Below are 14,962 nucleotides of genomic sequence, written 5' to 3' on the forward strand. Positions count from 1 at the left end.
TAATATATTAGCTTATTCAGCTACAATACAATTTTGTGGATAGACAAAAAGTCAGACGCAGGACAGTAGAAAGTGATGTCAAATGTAAATATATGTAAATAGAAACTTCTAACAAAATGTTTTCTTGAACATTGAGCAGTAACACCAGTGACAACTCCATTGGACAGCCATTTCCATCATATTATTTATAAAGTTTACATAGTATTTTGTTTTACATACGTACATACATACACACATACATATACATAAACATATATATACACACACACAGTAGGTTGACAACCAAAATGGGTATTACCGCCGCTGCAGGGCCGCAGCGTTAACTGCTAGTCAGTCGCATGTTAAAATCATTCGCGAAACTACCGACAGGTGGCTCAAAGGGACGGATTGCGAAATGAATGTAATACAGTCTACTTATCATTTTATATATATATATATATATATATATATATATATATATATGCGGGTTAAAAGCTAAATATATATATATATATATATATATACGGATTAAAAGCTAAATGTTTTCATTTCGGTTCATTCTTGGTTAAAAAAAATAAATAATAATCTTCAGGTTCCATTTGCAGAGCGAAATGAGAACGGTGCAGCATTTACAAATAATTCTTATTCACTCTGTTATTATTCTTGATTTTTCAAACTGCTAACACTTTACATTTTTGAATTATGCCTTTACTGTGACCAAAAATTGTGAATTGTGACTTTGATCGCGCTGGTGCCTCACACGCACATATCTGGAAACAGCAGGCGTTTACCGAGCCATTCGCGCGACCAGCGGTCCACTTTGGAATATCTTTGCTCATTATGATTTTTTTTCCGTCAATACTGAAACACGTGTGAAAGCCAAAGCCTATTTTACCTCATGAATAATTTTAATAATAAAACATGTTTGGATTTGTCCCGAATGAAAGAGATCCAATTGAGAGCCCAACCTTATGTATCGCTTTAAATTATTTTTTAATTGGTTAAAATGTGTTTTTGTGGGTTAACAAATTTACATTATATACTTAGGAACAGAGTATGGGCCTAATCTAGGCTATGTTATTAACTATTTAAAAGTTTCGTGTAGCTATAATTTTATCCAGCTTTATTTTTCCATTGCATCCAAAAATGACTTGTGCATGCACATTCACTCCGCATGCTCGAGCTGCCTCCCGCGATGCTCAGCTGTGGACGATTTCAAAATGTTTGATATAAAGGTCGCTGTCACATATTATATACAGGAATTGTTCATTAAAAAAAAAAAACAAAAAAACAATGTCATCATAAACTATATAAGATACAAGTTCATTTAGACTATATAAAATAAAAAATTACATTTACAACATATAAAATGCACTGTCACATTTTAAAGTAACAAAAAATAAACTTAAGATTTTAAAGTCATAATAGTATTGAAATTCAAGTTGAATATGGTATTTAAAAAAAGGTTTTAATTGCTTAAATTATTTCTATGAATTAATAATATTATATCATCACTACTTTCATACAAATCATTTTACTACCAGCTGTAGTCGTTTTCCATTTCGGAAACCAAGAACCCACTTTTTTCTTTTTTAAATCTAATCGCTCACATAGCTCTAACAAGGTTTTATTTTATTTTATTTATTTTTTTGAGGAACGTGCCACTGTCAGGGGAGTCACATCATCATTAGAGTTGCAAATTAACTTCAGAAATTGAAAATAAGGGCTAATAGAGGTTCTTTCTTTTATTCTGTATTTATAGTGTTTATTCTTGAAGAAAATAAGAAAATAAGGGACGATCCAAATATTTGTAATGTACAATAATATAGTCCTATGTCTGTCCATTGGATTTTAAAGCAAAACAATTGAAGGTGTATGAAACATTTCTATGATGCTTTTTTTTTAAACAATGGCACTTAAAGTTTTCAACGAAAATATTTCAACCATATAGCCTGTGAATAAACAAAAATGCAAACTTTTCAATGAAAGAACACTGAGAGTATAGGTTGCTTCTGGTGTTTGGATTTGTACTTCAGTATAATGAGGTCCAAGTTTAAGAATAGCCTACAATAGTTTTTTTTTTTTTACTCTCTATTTAACAGCATTAACTTACAATGAAATACGTCTTTCTTCAGGTAGACTGAATGTTTTCCTGCATTGCTAAATGTTGGGCTCATGATAAATGAGTTGTATTCTCCTCAAACTGATTTTATAAAATCCAAACGTGGACGGTGAAGCTGGGTCAGTGAGCGTGAGACGCAAGCTGTGTAGCGGGAGCAGCTTCCGCTTGGTCTTAAAGCCTGCCTCAAACGTCTACGTTCACAAACGTCTACGATTTTCTCAAAAATAATGATTAATTATCAATTGAGAATTTGTTATTATTATGGTCTTGTGAAAATAATAATATGGGCTGCGGTAAAATAATGAATAAAAAGAGTAGGGCTGCTGTGAGTTCAGGCATGTTTCAACCCAGTAACATGACAACACACCGTTCCTCACAGCCAAAAAACAGACCGAGTTCAGTTCAGCTGGAGGGGGCTGGGGTTTTTGGGGTAGTTATGTATAGCTTGTGGGGGTCGAGATAAAGGTGTGAATCTCTTGTTCTTTCATATGGACAGAGTCTTATGAGGGTTTCAAACTTGCAAAACAGGTTTTTAGGACATATTGGTTTTAAAACAACTTTAAAGAAAGGTTTGATCCACTTCAAATGTTGACTACTGTATAGCGCAATAAAGTTTATTAGTTATTATAACTTAATTTCAGAGGAAGTTGCCTTAACTAAAAAAAAAAATGCATTAGGGCTGGGCGAGTTTTAATATAATTCTTTATCATTTACCAGTCAAATTTATAACTGAAACAAGATGATTAAAAACTGCAGTAATGTTATTACCTTAATGCTGGAAAGACCTTTATTTTATTTATTAATTTATTTCTTTAATACTAGCCCATCATGCATTTAACCATCCACTCTGCGTTAAGAGCTGTTCAGATTAAAACTGGCAGCTCTGGAGTGAGTCAGTGTCATGGACAGGGCAGACCAAGTGTAAATATATTTTCTAGTCTATATTTTCATCTCGTTATGCCGCTGGTTTAGGTTATGTATTTATTTTTATTTCTTATATCAATTATTTGTAAATATAGCAGACACTGTCTAACCGTGTCTACACCGGATGGTCTTGTTCATCTCTCTCACTCGGCAGCAGAGTATGTGAGAGTGGAGCAGCAACAATTTCCCTCCGCGCTCCGAGCATTTAATAATCACTCCGCTCCGCACTCACTAATACCAGAAACACCGCTCCGCCTTCACTCCGTGGATAAAGTTAAAATGTTATGTTCATAACTTAGCCTATAAAAATAAAATAAAAAATAAATAAAATAACAGGAGCGTTTCAAATGGGATTAGGCTATTGTGTGCAAACTTTTTTTCCTACCAAACATTTTCGTCAGTTATTTTATCTACAGATCGATGCATTTCTTACAGATTTCAAAATCAGTTACAGATGAAGCAGCACTGTAAAATTACATTTGTTTGAAAGCATTATTGCGAAAGCGATTGCAGGTGAATGTGCTGTATCTGTTTAAATCATGCTTTAACCCGAAAATAATCAGTAAAAGGAAGACAAACTCTGTGAGAACTAGCCTGTAACTTCCCGCTCGGATATTGCAGTCATTATAACCTTCTGATCGGAGAAGGTTATAATCAAGCTATAGCTAAATTTGTTTATCATGTGAATTCTCGCTAAATATGCAGTTATATTATGGGCTGTTGGCATGAATTGTACTCGTGATGGAGCGGTACTGGAGCGAGTGAAAACCACGACGCTCCGACTTTTAAAAAATCCTCTCCTCGCTCCAGTCAGAATAACACCGCTCCGCTCATACTCTGCTCGACAGCATGTCCAAGACGCGCGGGGGAGGGTTGAGCCCAATCAGAACTACGAGCCCTGAGTGGAGCGTCTGTCGTTTTATTTTGTTGTGTCCATACAATATTTTTTAGAGTGTAAAATATAAATTTTCACAGAATGTAACCTATTCATGAACAATATATTGAAGTTTTTCTGAATCCCAAACAGAGTCCAAACATCAGTAAAGTATCCGTTTATGAACATGTTTTATAGGCTTTTTTTACAGACATGACAAAAAACACAAGTTTTTATATATTTTGCAGACTTTATGTGATTTAAAATGCACAAACCAGAAGCACAATATCTGCAGAGAAGGGCTGGCCATTCTCAAAACATAAAATATCAATTTTATTTAAATTTTAGTTTTTGTGTTTCAGAGGAAAAAAATCAGTGTTAAGACATCTCTCCATTACGGACCGTTCTGAAAGAAGAATTTATGCAAACGCGTATAAAATGCTTTAAAAACTTTAACAGAGATGTCTAGAGGGCATTTAATAGATCTGCCTCTCACGTAAAATTTTTCTAGTTACTAGTCGTTCATTTGTCATTATTCAACTAATTGCAGGTTTATATTAAATTTACATCTTTAATCCATAATAAGCCTTAATATATTCCGCGCTCAAGCACATGCATTAAGTTTGCCACAAAGCACAGGCAGAAGTAGCCCAATAATTGTGAAAAAGGAGACATTTTAATTATTTATTAATAAACAAATGATTTCTTGTCGGCTGCAAGATGAAATTCACAGTGCTGACTCTCTCCACATGGACGCGCCTTTAGAGAGAAATACAACTCTCACAGATTACATGATGCTTTCGTTTTGAATTGATTCGTTTAAAAGACATTTCAAGCTTTCTGTAGATATATTTCTCATGTATGTGAGACAACACAATTTTCAGTTATTTCATTATTAGGAAAAAAAATCACGCGACCGAGATGGCGCCTCCCTGTCATGCATGCGTAATAATTTTCGCACAAACACTTGAATATGAATAATAATTAAAATTTTGCATATGCATTACAAAGCAAATGTTTTTTTTTTTTTTTTTTTTTACATGCCATTATCCTAAATAAAACCAAAGAAGATTTAATATGAAGATAAAATATGTAGACAAATAAGAATAAATGCTGCACTCAGCATCATGAGCGCCGAGCAAATCTTGCACTGATATTTTACGGAATATTATACAAACCTGCATTTGAATGCGGCTACAATTTATTTATTTATTTATTTATTTTACTTAAATTACATGAAAGCAAGTTAAGAAGACTGAAGTTGTCAATTAATGAAGCTCTTTTTTTACATCGTGTGTATTTTGTTGATTATAATGAGAGAACTTGAGTTTAATCATGAGGACGTTTTATTAATCAGTCCATTCTTTAGAGTTGCAATGATTTAGTTAAATTGTGCAGGTTTACTTTATTCGTTTCTTGTTTTAATTAGGCCTAAATAATGGGAGCAAAATTATTCAGTGCCTCACGTTTTAGTAAAATAAAGAAAATAATTTATAAAACACGCAAGTCTAGCTCACTATAGGCTACCACTTTTAATGCTCCAATGCAAAGTAAACCACAATTTATTTTGAATAATATAACACATAATTCATATTATATAAATAATACTGCACACTATTTAAATGTCAAATCTAAAATATTGTGTAGAGAAAATATAAGCACAGGCTCATAGGCTTGATATTTCTCCTGCTTGAATTCGCTCTAAGAAACGCACATATCTTCATAAGGACTAAACTTTCATCTATCAACATAAAAAACAACTTCTTTCATTTCCACCTACTGCATACAAACATAAAAGATACGTGAGGCAATGCTGACGTCTATTTGCGAAAATGTGCTTTGCTGCGCTTGTTTGAAAACTTGTGATTAAAGCGCCACTCAGCGGTCAAAAGCTGCAAATGCACTTTGCCGACGCTGCGGCGGCGGTACTAGCAGCGGTAGAACCAACGTTTTGGATGGCCACCTACTGTATATATATATATATATATATATATGACATCATACACTGATAGTAACATATACATTACTGCATTTATAATAAGGGAGAAATTTATTTTTAAAACAAAGTATATTTTTAGGTTTGTGGTCCTAAATCTTAAGACATAACCATATAGAAATAATCCATGGCTTAAATGATTGTCCAACTAACGCCATGTTCACTATTGCTGTATTTGTAGATTGTCTGGCTGTATGGTGACAGAGAAAGGATGCCGTTATGTGTCTTCAGCTTTGAGTTCAAACCCCTCACACCTGCGAGAACTGGATCTAAGCTACAATTACCCAGGAGATTCAGGAGTCAAGCTGAGGATCCAACTGGAGGATCCAAACTGCTCACTGGACAAACTCAAGTATGTTATATGCACATAATTATGTGCACATAAGTGGTCCGCAGGTCTGCATGCACGACCAAAATAAAAATGCACTGTGTAAATAAGTTTAGACCGTGCATTTACATAACAACATGTTTGACAGCTGTTAATGCACAATTACCATTTTAGATCAGCAAACTGTACTATATAAGATTTCCATTCAAACTGAAATCATAAATCTAGCTTCCTGCTGCTGTTCGAAAACACAATGCAAAACTGTGACATTTCATTCACTGACACTCTTCATTTGGCAGCACTAAACCTGGAAGCGCATATACTTAATTGCTGGCAACCTGCTAAAATAAAAGCTTGCTGATTTTAAGTTTGAAAATAATGATTTAAAAAAAAAAAATAAGCAAATATTAGCATTTTATTTTTAAGTTTACTTTATAATATTTGTATTTAACATTCATTTTATTTTAATGTGTTTTAAAATTATTTATAATAGTATTATAACACTTTATTATTTTGTTTATTATTTTATTTGAAAAAAAAAATAACTAAAAGTGCAATAACAACTTAATGAAAAACTTATGTTCACTCCTGATTATATGTGTATTATTATTTAAATATTGTAGCTTGCCTCACTAGGTAGTTCTTAGGGTGACTGTTACAAAATCAATTTGAGGGAGGGAACCACTGACCAAACTTGCATTTGAATCTAGAGTACATACAGCATACAACATAACCAATTCAATCATAAACTTAAAAAAAAAGATATGTTTTCTTTTCTTTCTGTAAGGTTTGTTTAAACAATACAAGTATATATTTTCATGGAAAAAAACAGCAAATATTGAAATCACAGTAATATGATACCCAAAAAGTCACATGAATGCAATATTGTCACTGTTGTTTGGCAATGAAGTTGAAAAAGAAATAGCTTAGCTGTCCATTGTCCGTGTTGTCCATAAAAATAAAATAAAAAATCACAATGATTTGTCGCTTAGAGTTGTACCATTTGCAGCGATGAATACTAGTTGAACAAATGTCCAGTGAGTGATGTGATGCAGTGAAAAAAGCAATGCAAATCCAAACACCACAGTGATGAAGTCAGGCCTTGATACTGCTCACCTCTGATTATAGCAGAGATGTAAAGTCCTGGGGCCAGTTGCATAAACTTAGCCTCTATGTTAAGTGTCATGATCCGGTCACTGCACATCAGTTTATTCACCACACAGACTTTCACACGACACAGTACATGGTATTGAAGGTGGAGAGAGAACTGTACATGCACTCCCCCCCCACCTACAATTCCTGGACTTCATTTCCCATAAACCCCCTGCCTAGGAACTCATTATTGAACCTCACCTGTTTCCCATCAGTGACACTATAAAGGTTGCACTCATCCACACTCACATTACGAAGTCTTGTTTAGTCCTGTCTAGCATTTCCAAGCATTTTCCCTGTGTTTGTTCCTTCCATGTCTGATCTTGGATTGTTTATACCGACTGTGATTCTCTGCTGCCTGCCCCGACCTCTGTCTGGTACTGTTATTGATTTTGGATATCCCCTGACATACCTGACGCTGTTCTCTGATCTCTGCCTGCTTGACCGTTCTTGACAATAAAGTACTGCATATGGATCCGAACGTCTCTGACTCCATGTTACATTAAGCAAGTGACTTAAGAACTAGTCTGACCAACTAGCAGTTAGCCAAAGGGTAATCAGTCTTATTTTTGTATTCAACTCAGACTAATCTACATTTTTATGTGACTGAATTAAAAATATATATATAGGACCAGTATTAAAAAAGAAATGAGTTGTCTAACTTTTAACATGTTAACCTGGACCCCCCATTTTGGGACTCACAGATGAAAATGGCCTACTTAAAGTAAAATGGTAACAGTGCTACACAGACTCAACTTTTTTTCTCGCAATTTATTTACTTTTTATTTCTCGTAATTTAATGAGTTTATTCTCAACATTTTATTTTGACTTTTTTTCTCGAAATTTAACGACTTTTTTCTCGAAACAAAAAAACATTATTCTCGAAATTTAATGGGTTTAATCTCAACATTTTATCTTTACAGTTCATTGGCAGAATTAATGATTATGAATGTGACAGTGAAAAACAGTAAGGAGGCTGCATTAACATTTTAATAATTTATTGATAAATTTGTTTTCATCTTAAGAGTTGCAGTTGGCAACACTGACTCATCATCTCCACAGTAGTGGATGCACCTGTAGGCATGTTTCATACGGATTACATAATCTGAGAATATTCGTTTTCCATTTGATTTCATTTGGAAGTAGACATTACACACTTTATAGATAGATTTTTCATGTCTTAAAGGCAAGTATACACAGAGTTTCGGAGTTTCACGCTCAAGTTCATAGAGACCGAGATGGCAGAATCCTTTTTGCTTTCATTATTTAATATATATATATATATATATATATATATATATATATATATATATATATATATATATATATATATACACATTAATACATGTTTTTGCTTCCACTCAAAATGGATGTTTTAGTTTTCCAAATGATATAAATGATCTGAGGGGTATTTTGAGCTGAAACTGTCACGGAAAAGAAGACTGGATGCAATTGCAAGTTAATTTTCTCTTTTAATAGAGCTTCATGCCAGATAAAGTCAGATGTACATGAAATGACACGACAAATAAGCAGCAGGAGAGATGGTAACACAGGGACTTTGATGGGCGATGGTGTCCGTGGTGAGTGGTGATCCGTGGTCAACATGGCTGAAGTGATGAACGAGGAATTCCAGAACGATAATCCACAGGAACAGACAGGCAACAGGAAACAGCGACGAGAAATCCAGAGCAGGTACAACAAACACGAGAGACACGAACAAACACCAGGACTCCAAACAACGATCTGACAAACATGAGACGAAAGACAAGGCGTTAAATAGGCAAGATGTAATAAGCCGCAGCTGCCGCTGATCAGTAATCAGCGGCGACGCCCCCACACAGAACAATCAGGTGATACACCCCGCAACCTACACACAGACAACAAGATGACACCATAGATCTATGAACCGTGACAGTACCCCTCCTCCTAGGAACGCCTCTCGGCGTTCCCACCACCCCTTACCTGTCGATTGAAATCATCGATAAGGGAGTGATCCAGAATGTCCCGGGCAGGTACCCAACTTCTCTCCTCCGGACCGTAACCTTCCCAGTCAGCCAAGTACTGGAATCCACGTCCCCTCCGCCTCGAGTCCAGAATACGGTTAACCGAATAGGTTGGTTCCCCGTCTACGAGTCGCGGCGGTGGAGGAACCGGGGCAGGCGGATTAAGCGGTGAATGAAAAACTGGCTTAATTTTGGAAACATGAAAGGCGGGATGAATCCTCCTGTACGCTGGAGGCAATTTGAGGCGGACTGCCACCGGACTAATGATCTTGGTGACAGTAAACGGGCCAATGAATTTGGGAGCAAGTTTATTAGCAACGGAGCGGAGCGGAATATTCTTGGTAGAAAGCCACACTTTTTGACCAATGACGTATACGGGTGGCTTTGACCGGTGGCGATCTGTCTTAGCCTTGGTGCGCGCCCTCACCTGCAACAGAGTCTCACGGGCTCTGTTCTAGGTGCGGCGGCACCTCTGGACAAAGGCGTGGGCAGAGGGGACCGCAACTTCGGATTCCAGACTGGGAAAAACAGGTGGCTGGTAACCTAAACTAGATTCAAACGGGGAGAGGCCCGTAGAAGACACTGGTAACGAGTTATGTGCGTACTCAATCATAGAGAGTTGTTGACTCCAGGAGGAAGGATTCTTGGACGCCAAACATCGCAACATACGCTCTAAATCCTGGTTGGCTCTCTTGGTCTGACCAGTGGTCTGGGGATGGAACCCAGAGGAAAGACTAACCGTTGCCCCCAGCAACTTACAAAACTCCTGCCAGAATTTGGACACAAACTGGGGCCCCCTGTCAGAAACCACATCCACCGGGAGGCCATGTATCCGGAAGATGTGGTCAATGACAGCGACTGCTGTCTCCTTGGCAGAAGGTAATTTGGCCAAGGGTATGAAATGGGTCACCTTCGAGAACCAGTCCACAACGGTCAAAACAACCGTATACCCTTGGGAGGGTGGGAGGGCAGTAACAAAATCTAGCGCGATGTGGGACCAGGGTCTCGAAGGGACAGACAGCGGTTGGAGTAACCCATCTGGAGGACGGTTGGAAGTCTTACCAGTGGCGCAAACCGAGCAAGCCAAAACAAAATCGCGGATGTCACGAGCCATACCTGGCCACCAGAATCGTTGCTTGACCAAATATCTGGTTCGATTAACCCCTGGATGGCAAGCTATGTTAGAGCAATAACCCCACTTAATGACGCAGGACCTTAACTCATCCGGCACAAATAAACGGTTCGGTGGGCATGCGGGCGGAGGCGTTACCCCTTCTAAGGCCGCCAGGACCTTCAAATCGACCTCCCATGTCAGAGTGGAGACCACTAATGTCTCAGGAAGAATACACTCGGGAGTGGACGGGCGTTCGGACGGATCAAAAATACGAGAAAGAGCCTCTGGCTTGATATTTTTGGAGCCCGGGCGGTACGATAGAGTAAAATCAAAACGACCAAAAAAAAGTGCCCACCGAGCCTGCCTGGAATTGAGCCTTTTAGCTGATCGTATATACTCTAAGTTCTTGTGATCAGTCCAAACGATAAAGGGAACCCCCGAACCCTCTAACCAGTGACGCCACTCCTCTAACGCTAATTTGACCGCCAACAACTCTCTGTTACCAATATCATAATTACGTTCCGCGGGAGATAAACGGTGAGAGTAAAACGCGCAAGGGTGCATCTTGTTATCTGAGGGAGACCGCTGAGAAAGAACTTCTCCTACCCCCACCTCTGACGCATCGACCTCCACCACGAACTGACGTGATGGATCAGGGGCAATCAGAATGGGAGCCGAAACGAAGCGACTCTTCAGTTTAGCAAATGCAGCCTCGGCTGCATCTGAACACCTGAAGGCCGTTCTGGGGGAGGTCAAAGCAGTCAGAGGTGTGGCTAGTTGGCTGAAGTTGCGAATAAAACGCCGGTAGAAATTGGCGAACCCCAGAAACCGCTGTAGGGCCTTACGGGAATCTGGACTTGGCCAATCCCCCACACCAATGACCTTGTCAGGATCCATGCGAATTCCCTCAGACGAGACGATGTACCCTAGAAAGGAAACAGATTGTGCATGAAATTCGCATTTCTCCGCCTTGACAAAAAGACCATTCTCTAACAGCCGCTGAAGCACTCGTCTGACGTGTTGAACATGTTCCCGGAGAGACGAAGAAAATATCAATATGTCATCCAGGTAGACATATATGAACTGATCAACCATGTCTCTCAACACATCATTGACGAGTGCCTGGAAGACCGCAGGCGAGTTGGAAAGCCCGAAGGGCATAACCAAGTATTCAAAGTGCCCTCTGGGGGTGTTAAAAGCGGTCTTCCACTCATCTCCCTCCCTGATGCGGACCAAATGATAAGCATTACGCAAGTCCAGTTTAGTGAAGACGGATACTCCTTGCAACCTCTCGAAGGCCGAAGACATCAACGGCAAAGGATAGGTATTCTTAACCGTGATGTTGTTCAGCCCCCGGTAATCAATACAAGGTCGCAAGGAACCGTCCTTCTTCCCCACAAAAAAGAACCCCGCCCCCGCTGGAGAAGAGGAAGGGCGAATGATCTTGGCTGCCAGAGAATCAGAAATGTATTTCTCCATGGCCTCCCTCTTGGAAACAGACAAAGAGTATAATTTGCCCTTAGGCGGAGACTTACCCGGCACTAGGTCTATAGCACAATCGTAGGGACGATGTGGAGGGAGAGAAGCAGCCCGGGACTTACTGAACACTTCCTTCAGGTCGAGGTACTCCTTGGGCACGTTAGACAGATCCACAGTCTCATCCTGCAAAACAGAAACAGACACCGTGGAACAAGCAGACAAAAGACAAGACTTATGACAACGGGTGCTCCACTTAGTGACAGTTCCAAGAATCCAGTCAATGTGGGGATTGTGCTTCGTGAGCCAGGGGTGACCAAGGACGATGGGAGCGTGAGGTGAGTCCATGAGAAGCAACTTGAGTCTCTTCGGAGTGGTTACCAGAGGTGATGAGTGTGATGAAATCCGTGATGTGTGAGAGAGTAGGTAGTGACTGTCCATTGAGTGCGCTGACGGAGATGGGGTGCTCGAGGGAGGAAGTGGAGATGCCATGTTGCTGAGCAAAGGTGTAATCCATGAAATTGCCCTCGGCCCCGGAGTCCAGAAGTGCACTGCAGGTGACGTCGTTGGTGGCCCATCTCAGTCTTACCGGAAGGAGGGTAGATGGTGAGGACTTCTCGGCAGAGATCCCGCCCGATAGTAGCCTCGAGTTTACTATCGGGCTTGGTCTTTTACCGGGCAGTTTCTAATGAGATGACCAGATGCTCCACAGTAGAGGCAAAGACCAAGGGACCTCCGCAGTTCGCTCTCCTCCCGGGAAAGCCGTGCTCTCCCCACCTGCATGGGCTCAGGATTGGATGCTGGACTGACCGCATCCACCGGACTGGCTTGAAGACCGCTGCATCGTTCTCCAGACTCCTCCATAGCCTCCACTCGTCGAAGGCGTATATCAACACGTAATGCCAGCTCTACCAAGCCATTAAAAGTCTCAGGTAAGTCCAGGGTGTAGATTTCACGGTGGACGCGATCAGCCAGCCCATGCAGGAAAACGTCCCACTGCGCCTCCTCGTTCCACTGGCACTCCGCCGCGAGGGTGCGAAACTCGATGGCATAATCAGCGACTGTGCGGTTGCCTTGTTTGAGTGCAGTGAGTTTCCGGGCGGCCTCCTTGCCCGCAACCGCACGGTCGAACACCCTCCTCATCTCGGCGGCGAGTGCCGTGAACGAGGAGCAGAAAGGATCACGGTTCTCCCAAACCAGCCGTTCCCCACAGCGCCGCCTTCTCTGTGAGTAGCGTGAGCACGAATGCCACTTTGGACTCCTCCCTCTCGAACGTACAGGGCTGTAAAGTGACGTGAAGAGAACACTTGTTGAGGAATGCTCTACAAAAGTCAGGCTCACCGGAATACGTCTGTGGCACGGGGAGGCGGGGCTCCGAGATGTCCCGTTGTTCTGAAGGTGGTGGGGAAACGGTCGGCGGGGCTGGCGCAGTGGTAGCGCGAAGTTGTTGCAGCTGTTGGGAGAGCTCGGACACCTGTGTTACCAGGTGGAAGAGATGCTCTCCTGCTGCTGATCCATTCGAGTTATGCTGTGGTTGATGAACTCGGGTAAAAGCCGCTGAACTCGCTGCATCCATGATGAGGGTCAGATCGTTCTGTCACGGAAAAGAAGACTGGATGCAATTGCAAGTTAATTATCTCTTTTAATAGAGCTTCACGCCAGATAAAGTCAGATGTACATGAAATGACAAGACAAAAAAGCAGCAGGAGAGATGGTAACACAGGGACTTTGATGGACGATGGTGTCCGTGGTGAGTGGTGATTAACAGATAGAGCAGAAGTCCTCCATGAGAGAGCAGACGTGACAGAAGCCCACCAGGGTGGAGCAGATGGATCAGGAGACCATGGCAGAGACTGAGACCTAGGAAAAGCAGAGACAGACAACACATACAGAGTATTCGCGGCCCCAAGAGCCGAGGCAGTGAATGCAAAACGTTCATCCATAGTTTCCCTGGTGACAACTGAACAGTCAGACAGTTCATAATCAAATGCATAGGTAGTAATGGGATAGACAGACTGGTCAATCTCAAGCTCATTGTTTGAAACAGAACAGACAGATGACTCAGACTCATTAGTTGGTACCAGACACATTGTGCAAAATTAGATGGATTAACAGAAACTGGACTGGTAGACATTTCAGTGACTGAAACTGGACAGACAGATGGTTAAAAATCAGACATATTACTTAAAATTAGCGGACAGACAGATAATTCAGGAACACATTCATGGGTTGACACTGTTTGGACAGACAATTCATTATTTAACCCTCTGGAGTCGATTCACGCGTATACGTGTGTTGAGGCATCTTCTCCTGATAACCCCAAAAAGAACTTAATTTACACTTTCAGTTTTGATCGTACAGATAAGAGCAAAACATCAATCGAATCTGTAAAGGATCTACTTTTAATTGTATACACACATAATAACAACAAAACTTTGTGCATTTACAAAAAGAAAACAAACAAGGTGCGCTGTCTGCAGCCTTGGTCTGCAGTGATCTTCATTTAGAAACACGTCATTAAAATGAACTGTAACTCAGCAAATACTCAACACAGAGACATGAGAGATAGATCAATAGAAAGCTTGACAAGTGCTACCGAAAACAAAAATTCTGGGATAAAGTAATCCATATGAAAACAACTCGATGTCCATCTTTCACGTCTCCCTTCATTATATCTAATGCGACCACGCCCACGTGCTGAACGCGCTATTGACATTAAAATGTTCCACGTGAAGCTCGCGGAACGCAAATACCAAAAAAAAAAAAAAAAAAACACCGAGACTGTTCAAGTTTTTTTTTTTTTAATTTTACTGTTTGCCTCGCGCTGAGAGTAATAAGACATAATTCACCCCAAGAATGAGGATTACCTCAGGATTTGAGTTTTGGATTTCCTCAGAAAAAAGAATGAAGTGATCATAAACATGAGTAAGTCATTATATATATATATATATATATATATATATATATATATATAATATATATATATATATATAC

At 40.0% G+C, this 14,962-nt stretch overlaps 1 protein-coding gene across 1 annotated transcript in view; it reads left to right on the plus strand.

The window, feature by feature from the left end:
- The window catches only part of LOC109094806 (protein NLRC3-like), a 51,097-nt gene that overhangs the window by 24,426 nt on the left and 11,709 nt on the right, over positions 1-14,962 (plus strand). The window contains exon 8 of the mRNA XM_042723004.1: positions 6,077-6,247. Coding sequence (XP_042578938.1) covers positions 6,077-6,247 — 171 coding nt within the window. The remainder of the gene's footprint in view (positions 1-6,076; positions 6,248-14,962) is intronic.

Source organism: Cyprinus carpio, chromosome B4 (assembly GCF_018340385.1).
Source record: "Cyprinus carpio isolate SPL01 chromosome B4, ASM1834038v1, whole genome shotgun sequence".
NCBI lineage: Eukaryota > Metazoa > Chordata > Actinopteri > Cypriniformes > Cyprinidae > Cyprinus > Cyprinus carpio.